The 19,475-nt window shown below is 41.6% G+C and overlaps 1 protein-coding gene across 1 annotated transcript in view; it reads right to left on the bottom strand.

Annotated features, from left to right (window-relative positions):
- The window catches only part of CFAP52 (cilia and flagella associated protein 52), a 59,302-nt gene that overhangs the window by 35,433 nt on the left and 4,394 nt on the right, over positions 1 to 19,475 (bottom strand). Inside the window, exons 2-3 of the mRNA XM_058283487.1 lie at positions 2,661 to 2,860; positions 2,135 to 2,271 (exon numbers count right to left, since the gene is read on the bottom strand). Of these exons, the coding sequence (XP_058139470.1) occupies positions 2,135 to 2,271; positions 2,661 to 2,860 (337 nt within the window). The remainder of the gene's footprint in view (positions 1 to 2,134; positions 2,272 to 2,660; positions 2,861 to 19,475) is intronic.

Consider the following 19,475-nt stretch of genomic DNA (forward strand, 5'->3'; position numbering starts at 1 on the left):
ATAAAAAAATTGCAGAAGAGATGACCACTTTTGCAGATTAATCTTGGTTAAGGGGCCATTTCTTTCCCCCAAGGTCTAGCCTTGATGTCTTGTAGCAGTGGGTGGGGGTGGGCTAGTGGTCAAACCCCAAGACTCTCTGGGCATCAGTGTTTCTTAAGCTCCCCAGGGAATTCCAATGTGCAGCCAAGTTTGAGAACAACTGCTCTAACTGAGCTAAGAATGCTAAGTGAAGGTTCCTGGATGCGCTGCTCATCAAAAACAGTCCAATGGGGAGGGCCAGGGAAGGTGTGACTGGTTACATGGGGAGGGAATCACTCTACTAAAGGAGGGAAACTTATGAAAATTTTGGTGACTTGCTATGGACCAGGAGAAAAAACTGTCAATCTATAACTATACATAAATGTAAATTTCCTTTGTAATAAACCTATGATGCCCAAGCAAGACAATACCTGTAAAAGTACACCAAAGTCTTAATGCCTACACCAGCTACAGGTGTTCGCAATCTTCTTCTATAAACTAGTTCCTTTAGCATCTACATAGGAATAAGTACTGTATTTTGTTCTTCCTAATATAATGCTTTTAAATACATTTTTTAAAGATCTTTTTAATTTGGTAGTAGATACACAACTCAAAACTTAACATTTCTTTTTTGAGTTTAAGTTACCTTTATTCTGCATCTCAAAGTTAAAGATACCATTCAGTAGTATTAATTACAGTCACAATGTGTGCTACTCTCACTACCATCCATTTCCGAAACTTTGTTCATGTCCCCAAACAGAAACTCTGTACCCATTAAGCAATAACTCCTTCTTTCCCACCTACCTCCCCACCCATAGCCCCTGGTAACCTATACTTTGCTTCTTGTCTCTATGAATGTGCATAGTCTAGATATTTCATATAAGTGTGTCTGGCTTATTTTACTCAACATGATGCCTTCAAGCTTCATCATGTTACATAGCATGTATAAGAACTTCAATCCTTTTTATAGCCAAATAATATTCCTATTGTGTGTGTATACCACATTTTGTTTATCCATTCATCTGTTCATGGGCACTGCGATAGTTTCCATTTTTTGGTTCTTGTGAATAACGCTGCTATGAACACTGGCACACAAGTCCGATTTCAATTTTTGGGGGCATACTCCAAGGAGTGGTATTGCCAGGTCATATGGTAGTTCTATGCATAACTTTTTGAGCAACTGCCAAACTGTTTTCCACAGCAGTGGCACCATTTTATACTCCCACCAATAATTTACGGTGTTTCCATTTTTCTGCATCCTTGCCAATGCTTATTTTCCATTAAAAAAAAAAATAGCCATCCTAGTAGTGACATAGTATCTCATTGTGGTTTTGATGTCCATTTCTTGAATGGCTAATGACGGTGAGCATCTTTCCTTGTACTTTTTGGCCATGTGTCTATTTTTGGAGAAACATCTATTCAAGTCACCTGTATGTGTTATCAGCCTACCATTTTTTACTGAGTTCCTTAAGGGCAAAGGTCATGTCTTGGGGAGGCAAGTTAAAAATGCCACTTCTCTGGAGTCACACTGCCAGGGTCTGTACCCCAGCTCTGCTACTTCCCACCTTGTGACTTTGGTTCCTCATTGTCCTGTGGCCTCAACAGCTCCTGCCTCATAGAACTGCTAGGAGGCTTCAATGAGATACCATTGAAGTGCTCAGCATATACCTGCCACGAGTGAAGTGCTCAATTTAAAAAAAATTAGCTGTTGTCTATGATGACAACTATGATGGCAATGATGGGGAGGATGTCTTTTTTTCTTTTTTTTTTTTCTTTTCAGAAATGGTTCTTGAATTTGCCTGCAAATTAGAATGACTTGGGAAGCTTTTAAAACTCCCAAAGCCCAGGCCATACCCCAGACCAATCAAATCAGACCCTCTGATGCTGGGGCCCCAAGTAATTTACAGTAATTTTCTAAAACTCCCCAGCTGATTTCAAGGTGCATCCAGGTTTGAAAGCCCCTGTTGGATGATATTTTTCTCACAGAATTTCCACGTAACACGCAAAGCTGTGATAAAGATTGGCCAACACAGAGCATAAGAGGGGAAAGGATACTTGATGCTTACCTCTGAAAATACACCTGGTGGAAAATAAGTAAACGCATTTAGTTCATTACCTCCCATCATCTGGGCCTCCTAGTGATACCAGGTACAAGTCATTTGGTGAGAAGGCCAGCGCTTCAATTTTGCCCTTGTGCAGTGACAGCCGAGCAATCAGCTCCCTTTTCTTGTAATCCCACAGAATGATATCTGCCTGGGGGCAAGAATACACGGTCAGGCTGTTAAAAGACAGGCTAGTAAAAGAATCAGAGGAGAAAGCTACCCCTCTCAGTGGAGATGAATCCGTACTAGTCACTTTTTTTTCTAGAAGTTAGGGCATATTTTACAAACGTGCAGCAATAAAATGGACCGAGCAGGTGACTCTTGTTTGTGAGCAGTCCCAGCCACAGGTCACAGCATGTGCTGTGAAAACATCAGATTCCTTCCACCCCCGGCATGGTGGGCTGACGATGCATTGCAACAGAAGCTGAGAGGAAGAAGGAAGGGTGAGGCACCTGGTAGCACAGAGCCACAACCTGAAATGGGGCAGGTTTTCTAGGGAGGCCCCTCCAAATAAATTTGGAATATCCTCTGTTCATTCACCTTGAACCCCATGAATGTGACTTGGCCAGAGGCAATGTAATCCCCGTTCTTGGAGATGGCCACACAGGAGACGTTGTTACCGTGACCGTGCAGGAAATTCTGTTCGTGAGTGTTTATCGCCTGAATGAGGACTGTGCAACCCAGAGGGTAAATCAGATGCTCCTGGTCAGGGTGGCATTTCAGACCAGCGGGCACGTGCCCTAAAAGAGAGAGGAGATAAAAAAAAAAATAATGAGCAGGTGCAGAAGTGGCTGGCGGTTCTTTACTTGAGTGTGAAGGAGAAAGCTCTTGAAATAAGCCTAGTGCCATTAAAATAAATCGGGGGTAAGAGGCAATTTTAAAACACTGACAAGGAGGTTGGCCCAGTCGAATGCTTCTCAAATTATAGGGTGCATAAAATCCCCAGGAGATCATGTTAAAATGCAGGTTCTGCTTCCAGGTCTGGAGTCGGGGCCTCAGCTTTTGCATTTCTAACAAACTTCCAGGTGAGGCTGACGCTGGTCCGCGGCCCTCACTTTGGGCAGCAAGGCCCTGGGGCCAAATCTTGCAATCCCGAGAAGTATGAGTGCCTGCCTAGGTGCCCAGGTACAGAGAGAATGTGCGCCTGCTCCCTCAGACAAAAGGACGGTAAGGATGAAAATTGGGGTGTTGTCACCATCACTCTGCAGCTCAGGACCTCCACAGTGAGACCCCCCTTCCTCAGACAGCTCCTCGCCCTCCAGATGTTTGCCCAGAATCATCTCAGCAATCACAAACCTTTGTAATGTCTTCCTGTGAAGTAGACCTAAGTTCTCCCTTACTGCTCATCTTTGGTCTGGGTGCTTTAAGTTGTTATTGCACATTTTTTTTTACAGTATGAACTCTGAAATCAGTTTGATTAATTAAAAAAACCATGTTGGTATTTTTGTTGGGATAACATATACATATATATACTAATTTAAAGAGAAATGATATTGACAATAAATCTCTTTTCCAAAAAACAAGGTATATTTTCCCATTAAGTCTTTCTTTTATATTCCACAGAAGCATTTTCTTTTTTTTTCTTTATTTTTTTAAGATTTATTCCCCCCGTTATGTGCTCTCTTTGTCCATTTGCTGTGTGTTCTACTGTCTGTCTGTCTTCTCTTTGGGCAGCACTGGGAACAATCCTGGGACCTTCCAGAGCAGGAGAGAGGTGCTCAATCTCTTACGCTACCTCAGCTCCCTGGTCTGCTGCGTCTCTTGTCTCTCCTCTCTTCTCTTTTTGTTGTGTCATCTTGCTGCGCCAGCTCTCCGCTTGGCCCAGCTTGCCACATGGGCCAGCGCTCTGCTCAGGCCAGCACTCTGCTTAGGCCAGCAGTCTGCTTAGGCCAGCTCACCACATGGGCCAGCACTCCGCATGGGCCAGCTCTCTGCTTGGGTCAGCTTGCCTTCACCAGGAGGCCCCAGGAACTGAACCTTTGACTTCCCATATGGTAGATGGGAGACCAATCGCTTGAGCCACATCTGCTTCCCCCACAGGAACATTTTCAATTTTTTAAAATAAAGATCTCATTTCTTAAGTTTATTCCTACATATTTTGAATCTTCTTTATGGCTATTTCCTTTCCCTTCAAAAGAGTCATAAGTATTTATTAATATAGTCTTTTGGTTTTAAAATGAATTCTTTTGTATTTAACTCCCTCTGGAGTTTATTTTGGTGTATTACGTGATTCCAGTATCTAAATAGATTTTTTTGTGTGCTTGGATGGACAAATGTAGTTATTGAATAACTGATTCCTTTCGCTTTAATTAGGATGATTCCTTTTTTAAAACTAAGTTCTTATAATATGAAGGTTTGTTTCTTTTGGGGCTATGTATTTCTTTTAAAAACATATTTTCTAATTGCAGCCTTTTTATAAATAATCATATGGCTATCCATATGGAAAAAAGATTATATCCCACTTCACACTATACACAAACAATCTATTCCAGGTAGATCAAAGACTCAAATGTGAAAAACAAAACTCGATTTTCATGCGGGTGTAGGAAATGACTTCTTAAAAACAACACAAAAAGAAATCATAACCAAAAAAGCTGATACATTTGCCCAATTATGTTAAAAGTTTTTAAATGTCTCATGAAAAATGACAAAATGGAAAGAAAAATTCACAACCAGGATGAGGTATTTGCAGTGAACATAACAGACAAAGGATTATAGCCAAGATAATAGAAAGAACTCCTACAAGTAAAGAAAAACACACACTGCCCAAAAGAAAAATGAGTGAAGGATATGGACAGGTAATTTATGATTTATGATGGGGGAAATTCAAAAGATGTGTAACTTCACAAGTAATCAGGGAAAGCAGGGAAAGGCAAATTAAATCCAAAGTGAAATACTGTTTCATCTTCACTATAATGGTTAAAATTTAAAAGATTGACAATACCAAATGTTGGTGATGATGTGGAAAGGGAAATACTCATTTCATTGCCAGTGGGAGGGTAAATTGATAGAATCACCTTGGAAAACAACTGGTCCACTTTGAGTATGGTTGAATAAGTACATATTCCAGGACCCAGCAATTCCTCTCCTAGGTATGTAACCTAAAGAAATTACTTGCATGGAGGATTAGAGAGGTAGCAGTCTCACTTCTTTGCCAGAAAAATAGCCAGAGTATAGGCAGAAACTGTCTGGAACTGTTCTATGGCTTAGAACACCAGGGGAAGGCCAGACACCACTGAGAAGAGGGAAGGGTGAAGGAAAGGAGTCTCAGCTAGCTGGAAAATTCCAGTGAGTAAAGCTGCAGTAGCAATTGCTAGCACCCATCCCTCCACCTTCAGATAAAACAGCACTAGTCCCCTGTCCCCTGGCAGGCAGCTATCGAGTGAGGGAGTTGTTGGGGTCCTCCTCCCTAAGAAAGGGGAGAGGTAGGGACACAGCCTACGGCAAATTCGGATTGTGGCCAGTGAACCTGGTCTGCTGCTTTGGAGGGGTTGCACACCTCTGGGCTGGGTGAGACCTTGACATTGTTTGCCCTGAGAGCAGGCAGGGAGCTAGATAATTTGCCTTCTCACACACCCTCTCTACTTCCCTGGGCTGGTTGCTGAGCACTCAGAGGGAAGGAGAGTACAGCTGGCCAAGGCAGGAAAACAGCTTCTGAGAAAGTTTGTTTGCAAAACTTGGCCTGCCCTGAGGCTCTTGCGTCTGCACTGCCCACCCAGTGGGGTTACAGTGACTGCATTCCCCCCCAGCAGCTGAGGCCTGATCCTAGGTCCGCCAAAGAGCGCCACCTGCTGGCAGACCAGAAATGTGCATGCAAAGAAGGGACAAACAGTAAGAAATAAATAAAAGAGGAAATCTGGTGCCTTTACTGCCCCTCTCCAAGGCCCTTTGAAACTGGCTTACACCCCATTTCTAGGTCCTTGACCCTGGTTTGGGCAGGGTCAATCCTAAGTATCAAAAATAAGTTGAACCAAGAATCAAAGAACAATGGTAGCACAAAGAAACTTAAAGTAAATCTCTATGAGAGAGAGAAACGGAACATCAGGGTAAACTCTGCATCATAATTAGGTGCCTAGATATTGGCAAAAGAAATTACAATGAAAAGGAAGATCTGACTTAGGCAAAGGAACATATCAAAGCACCAGATGAGACACAGGACATCAGTTAATCAATGATATTCATACAGATCTCCTAAATCAAGTAATGGAGTTGAAGGACAACATGGCTAAAGCAATAAAAGACATTAAGAAAACTCTGGGAAAGCACGAAGAAAAAAAAATTTTTAGGAGGTACTGGGGATTAAACCCAGGACCTTGTATATGGAAAGCAGGTGCTCAACCACTGAGCTACATCTGCTCCCGGAGGAGAGTTGTTCTTTTTTCCATTTTTTTATTTTTATTTTTTTTTAGGAAGTACTGGAGGATCAAACCCAGGACCTCATACATGTGAAGCAGGTGCTCGACCACTTGAGCTGCATCCACTCCCCACAAAGAAAAATTTGAAACCTTGGATAGAAAAATAACAGAGTTTATGGGAATGAAAGACACAAATGAGATTAAAAATACAAAAGAGGAATACGACAGCAGATTTGAAATCATGGACGAAAGAATCAGCAATGTATAGGACAGAGCAACCAAAATTGAAGAGAGAGAAAAGAATGGAAAAAACTGAGCTGGGGCTCAGGGAGTTGAACGATAGCATGACACATACCAACATATGTACTACGAGAGTTACAGAAGGAGAAGAAAAGGGAAAGGGAGAGAAAGTGTATTTGAGGGAATAATGGCCAAAAACTTCCCAACTCTCATGAAAGACATAAATATGTGTCCAGGAAGCACAGCACACTCCAATTAGAATAAATCCAAAAGGACTCACCCCAAGACACATGATATTTGGGATGCCAAATGTCAAAGAGAAAGAGAAAATTCTGAAAGCAGCAAGGGAGAAGTGAAACATCACATACAAGTAGTGTCCAGTAAGACATAGTATGAATTTCTCTTCCGAAATCGTGGGGGCAAGAAGGCAGTAGTATGATATAATTACAGTACTGAAAGAGAAAAACTGCCAGCAAAGAATTCTTTATCGGGCAAAACTGTCCTCCAAATATGATGGTGAGTTTAAAATAGTCACAGATAAACAGAAACTAAGAGTGTTCATAAACAAGAATCCAGCAGGAAACATGAAAGGGAGTTCTACAGCCATAAAAGAAAAGACAAAAGAGAGGCTTGGAGGAGAATGTAGATTTGAAGAGTATCAGAAAGGGTAAAAAAGATGGGCAAAAATAAGATATGACATATGAAAGCCAAAGGATAAAATAGTTGAAGTAGTGCCTTTTGGGTAATAACATTGAATGTTAATGGATTAAACTCCCCAATCAAAAGACATAGACTGGCAGAATGGATAAGAAAACATGAGCCATCCATATGCTATCTGCAGGAGACTCACCTTAGACCCAAGGATGCAAACAGCCTGAAAGTGAAAGTTTGGGAAAAGACATTCCACACAAATAGTAACCAAAAGGGAGCGGGGGTAGCTATTGGTGTCAGGCAAAACAGACTTTAATACATAAAAGTAATAAGAGATGTAGAAAGACAGTATGTGTTGATAAATGGATAGTCCACCGGAAAGGAATAACACTCATAAATATCTATGCACCTAACCAGGGTGCCCCAAAATACAGGAGGCAAACTCTGGCAAAACTGAAAGGAGATACAGATTTTTCTAAAATAATTGTTGGAGACTTCAACATGCTGCTCACATTAATAGACAGAACAACTAGACAAAAGATCAACAAGGAAACCGAAAACTTGAACAATACGATAAACAAGCTGTACCTGACAGACATATACAGAACACTGAACCCCAAATCAGAAGGTTATACAGTCTTCTCAAGTGCTCATGAATATTTCTCCAGGATAGAAGACAAGTTGGGCCACAAAGCAGTGCTCAATAAATTTAAGAAGACTGCAATTATACAAAGCACCTTCTCTGATCATAATGGAATGAAGCTGGAAATCAGTAATAGGTGAGAAAGTGGGAAAACTGCAAATATATGGAGGCTAAACAACATACTCCTAAACAATCAGTGGATCAAAGAAGACATTGCAGGAGAAATTAACAGATATCTCAAGACAAATGACAAGAGAACACAACTTATTAAAACTTATGGGGTATAACAAAAGCAGTTTTAAGAGGGAAATTTATAACCCTAAATGCCTGTATTGAAAAAGAATAAAGGGAAGCAGATTTGGCTCAACTGATAGAGTGTCTGCCTATCACACAGGAGGTCCAGGGTTCAAACCCAGGGCCCCCTGACCCATGGGGTGAGCTGGCCCACGTACAGTGCTGATGTGTGCAAGGAGTGCTGTGGCATGCAGGGGTGTCCCCCGCATAGGAGAAGCCCACTCACAAGGAGTGCGCCCCCAAAAGGAGAGCCACCCCGTGCGAAGAAAGTGCAGCCTGCCCAGGAGTGGCACGGAAAGCGGACACAGCAAGATGGCTCAACAAAAAGAGACAGATTCCCAGTGCTGCTGACAAGAATGCAAGTGGACACAGAAGAACACACAGCAAATGGACACAGAGAGCAGACAACAGGGGAGAAGGGGAGAGAAATAAATAAAAACTAAACCTTAAAAAAAAAAAAAAAAGACGAAAGACCTAATTGAACACCTGGAGAAACTAGAAAAAGAACACCAATCCAACCCCAAAGGAAACAGAAAGAAATAAAGATTAGAGGAGAAATAAATGAAATTGAGAACAACAAAAAAATCAATAGAGAAAATCAACAAAACCGAAAGCTTGTTCTTTGAGGTCAATGAAATCAACAAACCCTTAGCTAGACTAACAAAGAAAAAAAGAGAGGAGATGCAAATAAATAAAATCAGGAATGAAAGGGGGGATGCTACGACAGAACCCACAGAAATAAAAAGGATCATACAAGGATATTATGAGAAACTATATACCAACAAATTAGACAACCTAGATAAAATGGGCAAATTCCTAGAAATGCACAACAACCTACATTGACTCTACAAGAAATACAGGAAGTCAACAAACAAGTGAAGAGACTGAATCAGTCATCAAAAATCTTCTGACAAAGAAAATTTCAGGACCAAATGGCTTCACAGGTGAATTCTACCAAATATTTTGAGAGTAATTAATACTAATCCTGTTTAAACTCTCCCTAAAAAACATTGAAAAGGAGGGAAAATTACTCAACACATTTTATGAAGCCAACATCACCCTACTACCAAAACCAGATAGAGAAACTATAAGAAAAGAAAATTACAGACCAATCTCTCTAATGAACGCAGATGCAAAAATTCTCAACAAAATAACTGCAAATAGAATCCAACAGCATATTAAAAGAATTATACATCACGATCAAGAGGGTTTTATTCCTAGTATGCAAAGGTGGTTCAACATAAGAAAATGAATTAACTTAATACACTACATTAACAGATTGAAGAGAAAAAAAACAACAGATGATCATCTTGATTGAAGCAGAAAAGGCATTTTACAAAATCCGGCATTCTTTCTTGATGAAAACTCTTCAAAAGATAAATATAGAAAGAAAGTTCCTCAAAATGATAAAAGCATATATGAAAATCCCACAGCCAACATCATACTCAATGGGGAGAGGTCGAACTCTTCCCTCTAAGATCAGGAACAAGACAAGGATGCCCACTGTCACCACTGTTATTGAACCTTTTGCTAGAACTTCTACCTAGAGCAATTAGGCAATAAAAAGAAGTGAAAGGCACCCAAAGTGGAAAACAGTAAGCAAAACTCTCACTATTCACAGATGACATGATCCTATATTTAGAAAATTCAGAAATATCTACAACAAATTTATTAGAATTAATAAATGATTTCAGCAAAGTGGCAGGATACAAGATCATCATGCAAAAAGCAGTAGTGTTTCTGAACTCCAGTAATGAGCAATACTCTGACCACAACTTGTTAACAAAAGTTTCACAACAATGCAAGAGAGGGTGGTGGGGTGATATATGGGATCCCTGTATGATGTTATCCAAGTTTGTTTTGTAAGTTCACAACTTTTACTATATACTTTCCATGTATAAATGATAAACTTGAATACATTTTTTTCAAATGGAAAAAAAGTTACTTGCAATTGTGCCCATAGGTCATGTACAAAGGTAATCACTGTGGCATTGTTAGTATTAACAAAAAAGTTGGAAACAAATAAATGACCATCACTAGGGGAATAGATAGCTAATACACAAGGGAACATAGTGGTGGAATTCAAATAGATGAATTAAACTAACATGAATTGACATGGTTTTTTAAAGATTTATTTCTCTCCCCTCCCCACCCCCACCACCCCGGTTGTCTGTTCTCTGTGTCCACCTGCCGTGTCTTGTTTCTTTGTCCGCTTCTGCCGCCGGCAGCAGCACGGGAATCTGTGGCTCTTTTTGGTGCGTCATCCTGCTGTGTCAGCTCTCCGTGTGGGCGGAGCCATTCCTGGGCAGGCTGCGCTCTCCTTCGCGCTGGATGGCTCTCCCCACGGGGCGCATTCCTTGCGCATGGGGCTCCCCCATGCAGGGGACACCCCTGTGTAGCACGGCACTCCTTGCGTGTATCAGCACTGCACATGGGCCAGCTCCACATCCGTCAAGGAGACCCGGGGTCTGAACCGCGGACCCCCCATGTGGTAGACGGACGCCCCAACCACTGGGCCAAGTCCGCTTCCCACAAAAATAATGTTGAGTGAAAAAAATATAGGTCTCAAAATGTGCAAAGTATGATATTATTTATGTAAAATATTAAAACATGAAATTTATACTATAAATTGTTTACAAGTAGTCTATAAGCTTTAGAATATTTAATATATGCATATATTTTAAATACTATATACATATATATCACGATTTAAAAACAGCTATGAAGGGTACACATCAATATCAGGTTGGTGAGTGCCTCTAGACAGGGAGAAAGGGGAATGAGATAGAAGAGGGAATTTGAACTGTATATTTTCCTTAATGAAAAAATTAACTCAAATAAGGAAAATTATCAATATTTGCTAATTCTGGATACCTGGGTTTGTATTACATTATTCTCTCTAATTTTTACAGGGTTGAAATATTTTGATAAAAATAAAAGAAAGTAAAAATGTCTTGTGTATTAGTCAGCCAGAGCAGTACTGATAAAAATACCAGAAATTGGTTGGTTTATATAAAGGGTATTTATTTGGGGTAGGAGCTTACAGATACCAGGCCATAAAGCATAAGTTACTTCCCTCACCACAGTCTGTTTTCACGTGTTGGAGCAACATGGCTGCCGACGTCTGCGAGGGTTCAGGCTTCCTGGCTTCCTCCTTTCCCGGGGCTGGCTTCTCTTTCCTCTGTGTGCTTACTTCCTAGAGCTCCAGGTTAAGTCTTCAGCATCAAACTCCAACATCAAAACCCCTCAACTTTGTCCTTTGCCATGCCTTTTATCTGTGAGTCCCCACCCACTAAGGGGCAGAGATTCAACACCCTAATGAGGTGGCCCAATCAAAGCCCCAATCATAACTTAATTGTGCCCAGGTACAGACCAGATCAGAAACAATACCTACTTGCGGAATTCATAACCATATCAAACTGCTACACCCTGTAATACTCTCTGCCCAGGGATAACCATCTTAAGAGGTAGATGTTTATTTCTTCAGCTTTTAATTTTTAACTTTAACTTCTTATTTTGAAATAATTTCAAAATTATAGGAAAGTTACAAAAATAATATAAACTCCATACAGAGAAATCCAACATCCTCCATCCCCCCAGATACCCAGATCCACCAATTTTAACCTTTTGCTACATTTGCCATATCATTCTATCCATCCATCCAACATGCTGTGTATCTGTTATTCAGTCTATTTTCTGAACACTTAAGCTGAACACCTCATGTTCCCTGAACACTTAATATGGCCATGTACATTTCCTGAGAACAAGGATAGTCACTAATGTAAACCCCTTAAGTGCAGTTATCAAGTTCAGGAAATTTAACATTGATATAAAGCTTAAAGTCTCTATTCCAATTTTTTCATATGTCCCAGTAATGTCCCTTTGGGCCTCTTCTCTTCCCTTGCTAGACCCTATCCAAGATCATGTAATTTGTTTGTCATTGTCTCTTTAGTTGCCCTCCCCCTTTTTAAAAAGATTTATTTATTTCTCCCTCCTCCCTCCATTGTCTGCTCTTTGTGTCCATTTGCTGTGTGTTCTTCTGTGTCTGCTTGTCTGCTCATTAGGTGGCTCCAGGAATCGATCCTGGGACTTTCTGGAGCAGGAGAGAAACAACCATTCTCTTGTGCCACCTCAGCTCCCTGGTCTGCTGTGTCTCTTTTTGTTGTATCATCTTGTTGCACCAGCTCTCCGTGTGGGCCGGCACTCTGTGTGGGCCACCTCATCTTCACCAGGAGGCCCTGGAAATTGAACCCTGGACTTCCTATATGGTAGACACAAGCCCAATTGCTTGAGCCACATCCACTCCTCCCCTCCCCCCTTTTGTAATTGCAGAAACATAGATACAACATAAATGTTCCCATGTCAACCACTCCCAAGCACACCATTCAAAGGGATTAATCACATTCATAATATTGAGGTACCCTCACCGTCTTTGATTACTAAAACTTTCCCATCTCCCCAAACAGAAACCCTATACCCATTTATGCATTAACTCCCCATGCTCCCTGCCCCTGTCAATCTGTACTCTAATTTCTGTCTCTTGAGCAAGCATATTCTCTGATATTTTCTTTGTAGTTACCATGGGGTTTATATTTAACATCCTAAACCTATAATACTCTTTTTGCTTTGATATTAACCGATCAAAGAATAACTTATGTAGTTCTAGTCACAAATTACATGTTTATACATGGGTCCCAAACCAATGATACATCATTACATTTTATACATTTGCTTTTAGATCCTGTAGGAAGGAAAAAGTGGAGTTACAAATCCAAAATATAAAATATTGGCATTTTTATTTATCCATGTCATTACCTTCACCAGAGATCTTTATTTCTTCATGCAGCTTTGATCTGCTGTCAACCTGCAGAACTTTTTATTTATTTATTTCCTCCCTTTCCCCTCCTCCCACCCTGCTATTTTTGTTGTCTGTGTTGTCTTCTCGTCTCATTTTCTTTCCTCTGGGATTCATTGGGATTCGATCCTGGAGACCTCTGATGTGGAGAGAGGTTCCCTGTCAACTGCACCACCTCAGTTCCTGATTTCTGCTGCACTTCAATTTGACTCTCCCCTTGTCTCTCTTGTTATCATCTTGCTGCACACTGGCTTACCACGTGGGGCACTGGCTTACCACGCGGGCACTTGCACAGGCACTCATGTGGGCACTGGCTCACCACGTGGGCACTCATGCAGGAACTGGCTTGCCATGTGGGTGTGCTTTCTCTTCTTCTTTTTCACCAGGAGGCCCCAGGGATCGAACCCAGGTCCTCCCATGTGGTAGGCTGAAGCTCTATCACTTGAGCCACATCCACTTCCCCGCAGAACTCTCTTTAGCATCTCTTGTAGGGCTGGTGTAGTGGTGTTGAACTTATTCAGCATTTGTTTTCCCAGGAATGTCTTAATCCCTACCATATTTTTTCAACAGATAGAGTTGCCAGGTATATAATTTTTGATTAGCAATTTTTTACTTTCAGGACTTTAAATACATCATCCCGCTGCTTTCTTGCCACTATGGTTTCTGATAAGATATCAGCACTTAATCTTATGGAGGCTCCCTTTTATGTGGCATGTTGCTTTTCTCTTGAGGATTTCAGAATGCCCTCTATATCTCTGGAATTTGATTATAAGATGACATGGCATGGATTTATTTGAGTTTATCCTGTTTGAAGTTTGTTGAGTGTCTTGGATGTGCATCTTCATGTTTTCCACTAAAGTTGGGAAATTTCTTTGAATATTCTCTTTCTTCTCCTTCCGTGATTCCCACAATGCAAATATTGGTAAGCTTGATGGTGTCCCACAGGTTCCAGGCTCTGTTCACTTTTCTTCATTCTTTCTTCTTTCTGCTGCTCAGACGGAATGAGTTCAATTGTCCTATCTTCAAGTTCATTGATTCTTTCTTCTGCCAGCTCCAACCTGCTGTGGAACCCCTTCATGGATTTTTAATTTCTGTTACTGAGGTCTTCAGCTCTGTTTGGTACCTTTTCATAATTTCCATCTCTATATTAATATTCTCTTTGTATTTATCTATCATTTACCTGATTTCCTTGAACTTTGTCCATGTTTTCCTTTAGCTCTTTGAGGTTAATTTTTTAAAAGTCTTTGTTTTATATGTCACAGGCCTGGTCCTACTCATTGATGTTTTCTTTTTTTTTTCTTTTTTCATGTTTTCTTTGTTGTTAGTGAAGTTGCCATTTTAGAGAAACATCCTGCATAAAATAGAGTTCATTAAGAGTTTCTAGCACTTTAATCTTCTCCATTGACTGGGACATCACTTCCTGTTTCTTTGTATGTTTTGTGACCTTTTGTTGAAACCTGGACATTTTAATATTTGAATGTTATCACTGGAATTTAGACTCTGAAGCCTCTGCTCCTTAAGCTTGTATACAACTAGTGTTATGATAGAGTTTTCCTTGAATGCCAGCAGCTAACAAAGGAGGAGAAGGAGGAGGTGGAGGAGGAGGAGGAGGAGAAAGAAAGGAGAGAAAGAAAGAAAAGAAAAGGAAAGGAAAGAAAGAAAGAGGGAGGGAGAAAATGCCCATCAACAGATGAGTGGATCAATAAAATGTGGTATATACACACAATGGAATACTACTCGGCTGTAAGAACAAACACACTACAAACACATGTGATAACATGGATGAATCTTGAGAACCTTATGTTGAGTGAAGCAACCCAGACATTGAAGGACAAATACTACATGACCTCAATGATATGAAATAAACAAGCTGCCCTAGATAGCAAGAGACTGAACGATAGGCTTACAGGAAATCGGAGGGTGGAGGAAGGATATGAGCCGATGTCTGCAGGGGTGGAATTTAAGACGAGATGGTGGTAAGTATGAACACAAAGAAGAGATAAAAGGGGGGCAAGGGGTTGCCTTTGGTTGGGGCTTTACGGGTTTGAGGGTGGCTGGGGAGGGACGGATGGGTAACGTTGCCCAAAAGTGGGGGGAGGGAGGGGTAGCATATGAACACAGGAGAGGGTCAGGAGGTGGTGGAGAGTAAAATGCCGAGAAAATCATATCAAAATATAATAAAGAGGGTTACCTGTTTAGAATGCTCGGAGGGGAGGGTCTGATGCAGGACGGGCTCCTGGGGAATGTCTAAATGCTCATTCTGCCAGAGTGGGTGACACCATGGGGTGGAATCCCAAGTAGTGAGAGTGGGGGTGGACCCACATCCTGGGGAGGACTAATGCCATCAAATAGAGGGAACTGTATCCCTCGAGAGAAAGGGTGGCTCCCAGGGCATTGGGGCAGTTGAGCAAGTTAGGCCCTGAACACTATTCCATCTATCTCTGGAAGTGGCTCCTCAGGAAACAGAGGTTGGCTGTCACTGTGGGCACCAAGGTGGAAGGGAAAATGGACGTTAAATGTGTGGAACCAAAGTAAATGGGGGGCAAGAGAGGAGTTTCTTGAGAGTACACAAGGATGGATATAAAACATGTAATATTACACCATAACATATAGGAGATGACAGACTGATAATGTAAATCATAATGTAAAACATAGGATAACTAAAAATGTAAAGAACTGTGTATCCTAACGTACGCACCATAATGTAAGCACAGATGTTACCTTGTTAGAAAGCTAATATCTCAGACTCTGTACATCACCTTAAGTAAATATGATATGAATAGGGCGTAAGAGTATTGCTGTGGAAGGGAAAAGGTTTTCTGGTGGATGTGTGGGAGTGCTGTATATTATATATATGCATTGCTGTGGTCTAGGACTCCTGTGAAGAAATGCTGAATAATTAGGGGGGAAAAAAAAAAAAGGATAGGATGTGGAATTTTTTCAAATCAACATTCTTTATCTAAGTTCTTTATCTAACTTTATCCAAGTTCTTTATCTATCCTTTAAACCCATTGCTATATGCCATTCCCTAGTAAGGGACCATGACATTATATTGGGCTTCAAATTACGGGGAGTTCTGGATCACAGAGTGTTTCAACAATGGCAATGGAGGGATACTGGTATGGGATACCAATGACAGGTGATATATGGCTGACAGGGAGCTGTACAGAACATATGTCCAGGGTGCATGGTAATGATTGGATATACTCATAGTGGCAACAATTAAAAACCACAGCAGGGGGGGTACTGGGTTCCTGGCCAGTGGTGCTCTGTCGTGGTCCCTAGGGGAGCAGCGACAGTCTCCCAGGTACAGCGGCGGGGACCGGGAGGGAGTGAGGGTTCAACAATGAGCCCCTGATGCCAATGACTATGCTTGTGAGCTGATAAACCTAAAATAAGAACAAGGCCTAGAGCAACATTGTGCCTGGGAATTTCCTCCTGTCAGCCTTCATGTTACTCAAATGTGGCCAGTCTCGAAGCCAAACTCAGCATGTAAATGCAATGCCTTCCCTCCAGCGTGGGACATGACACCCGGGGATGAGCCTCCCTGGCACCGAGGGACCACTATCAACTACCAACTGATGATGCAACTGGAAAAGGACCTTATACGGAAGGTTCAATGCGGATCAGCAGAATATCCATGTCTACATAAAATAACATGACTTTAAAATGCTGTTTGACCTAAAGTAAGGGGGAAATGGAAAGGAGAAATGAGTTTATATGGCTACGAGTTTCTAAAAAAGAGTCTGGAGGCTGGCAGAAGGATTGCCCTCATGCACAACTGAGCAGAGTCAGAGAGACAGATAAAGCAGATACAACCCCCAGATATTGGTTCCTTTGAAGGCTAAAGAGACCCTTGAGAGTTATGGTCATGGCCGATGGGGTTAACTACCAGGTCAGATGGCCCCTCTTTGGAAATGGTGTTTATGTGTGATGAATCTGGACTCAGATGGGATCTCCCTTCATAAGACTTTCATGCTAATGTGCTGGAGGTGCAGTTAATGTTGGGGTTTAAGATATATTTAGGGGATTTGAATCTCTGGACTGACAAAGTGATAGCCAGGTCCTGAGCCTCAATAGACTCCAGCACCTACAATCTGATTTATTGGACTTACCACACTCAGCTAAGATGGAGTTGAAGAAGGACAACCACCACACCATGGAGCCTAGAGTGATTACAACTGAAAGTGGGAGGATTGCATCCAGCATCCAGGTGGAATCTGAGCCTCCTCTTGACATAGAGGTGCAATGGACACAACCAATCCAATGTCCACATAGAAGAGGTGGCATTGGAGTGGGAAAAGTGGACATGGTGGACGATGGGTATAGGGAAAGGCAGGAAGAGATGAGAGGTGGAGGCGTCTTTGGGACATGGAGCTGCCCTGGATGGTGCCTCAGAGGTAATCACCGGACATTGTAAATCCTCACAGGGCCCACTGGATGGAATGGAGGAGAGTATGGGCCATGATGTGGACCATTGTCTATGAGGTGCAGAGGTGCCCAAAGATGTACTTACCAAATCCAATGGATGTGTCATGATGATGGGAACGAGTGTTGTTGGGGGGGGAGAGGGGGGGTGGGGGGGGGTGGGGTTGAATGGGACCTCACATATATATATATTTTTAATGTAATATTATTACAAAGTCAATAAAAAAAAGTGAAAAAAAAAAAGAAAGAGGGAGGGAGAAAGAGAGAGAAAAGAATGAAGAAAGGAAGGAAGGAAAGAAAAAACCTTTCCTAGTCTTTGCTCATTGCTCTTTTTTATGGTTTATCTATACCATCAGTTTAGAGAATTTCTAGGCCAAAGCGTAGGGTCCTCCCTGGCCCATTAGGCACATGAGTCTTGTTTTGGGCATGCTCCATTTGGCCTTAGGAATTCCCGCATTTATGCAGATTAGGAGTGTCTTCTCTTCCCTAAGAAAGTTTCCTCATGATCCCAGGCACTGCACTGTATGTATCTATAGTCAATAATCCTTTGCCCCAGGCAGTACGACTTGACTGCTCTCCCACGGAATTCTGTAGGAAAGCTCTGGGAACTGCCTTTTACACACAGGGCAAGTTCTGGGATGGCGTGTTCCTTAGGGCACCACCAGACAGAATGGGCCAGACGTACACACTCCTAGTATGTGTAAGGGTTACTCCAAAATCAGGATCAGAGTTCTATACTGGGAACATGTGCCAGCCAGGGTACCAGGATACCTTACTACTTACCCCTGCCCCGAGATGGCTCCCTCATCCATTTGCCTGCTTTGGTGGGTTTTTTTTGGTTGTTATTTGTGCTTATTATCTACTCACTGTTTTTGCTTGTTTTTTTGTTTGTTGTCTGCTCATTGTTTGTGTGCTTTTTTTGCCCATTTTCTGCTTGTTTTCTGTTCGTTTTTTCTTTAGGAGGCACTGGAGACTGAATCTGGGACCTCCCATGTGGGAGGCAGGTGCTCAACTGCTTGAGACACATCTGCTCTCTACCCTATTACTTTCATGTAGTTTTTTCCTTGATTCAGCACTCAACCCATAACAGCAGTCCTTTAACTGTTTTCTGGAGCTTTGAGAAAGATATTTTTGCCCATTCCTGCTGGATGTTCAAAGCTTCTGTCCAGGAGAGCCTCTCACTCTGGGATCCTAAATGGAGCCTCTTTAGCACTTTGTTTTTCTTTGCATTTTAAGAGAAGACCAGGGTTCTTGATTGCAAACCTGAAGGATCATCTCTGGATAAATGTAGCAGAAAAACTACTTTATGGAAAGAATGAACATTGCTCACAGAATTGGTAGGAAATGTGGAAAATCACACTTGAAAAATGGCAGGCAATGGGAAGGCAAGACCAAGTGATATGAACTTATGAACTCTCACTGCCACATGACGTGACTCCCACAGGGCTCAGCTCCTTTGCATCACTCCTTTAAGAGTAAAAGTTCTACTGGGGCAGATACCTGTACACCAATGTTCATAGCAGCATTACTCAAAGAAGCCAAAAGGTGAAAGCACCCCAAGTATCCATCTATGGATGAATGGATAAACAAAATTTTTATTTATTCACAATGGACTATTATCCAGGTTTAAAAAGCTCTGATACATGAGACAACATGGATGAACCCTGAAAATATTGTGTTGAGTAAATTAAGCCAGACATAAAAGGACAAATATTGTACGATTTCACTTATATGAAATACCTAGAATATGCAAATTCATAGAGTCAGAAAGTACAGTACAGGGCACAAGTGGCTGTTGTGGAAGGTGAGAATGGGGAGTCAACACTTAATTGGAACAGAGATTCTTTTTGGGGTGATGGAAAAGTTCTGGTCATGGATGGTGGTGATGG

The sequence above is a fragment of the Dasypus novemcinctus genome, chromosome 21, assembly GCF_030445035.2.
Source record: "Dasypus novemcinctus isolate mDasNov1 chromosome 21, mDasNov1.1.hap2, whole genome shotgun sequence".
In the NCBI taxonomy this organism is placed as follows: Eukaryota; Metazoa; Chordata; class Mammalia; order Cingulata; family Dasypodidae; genus Dasypus; species Dasypus novemcinctus.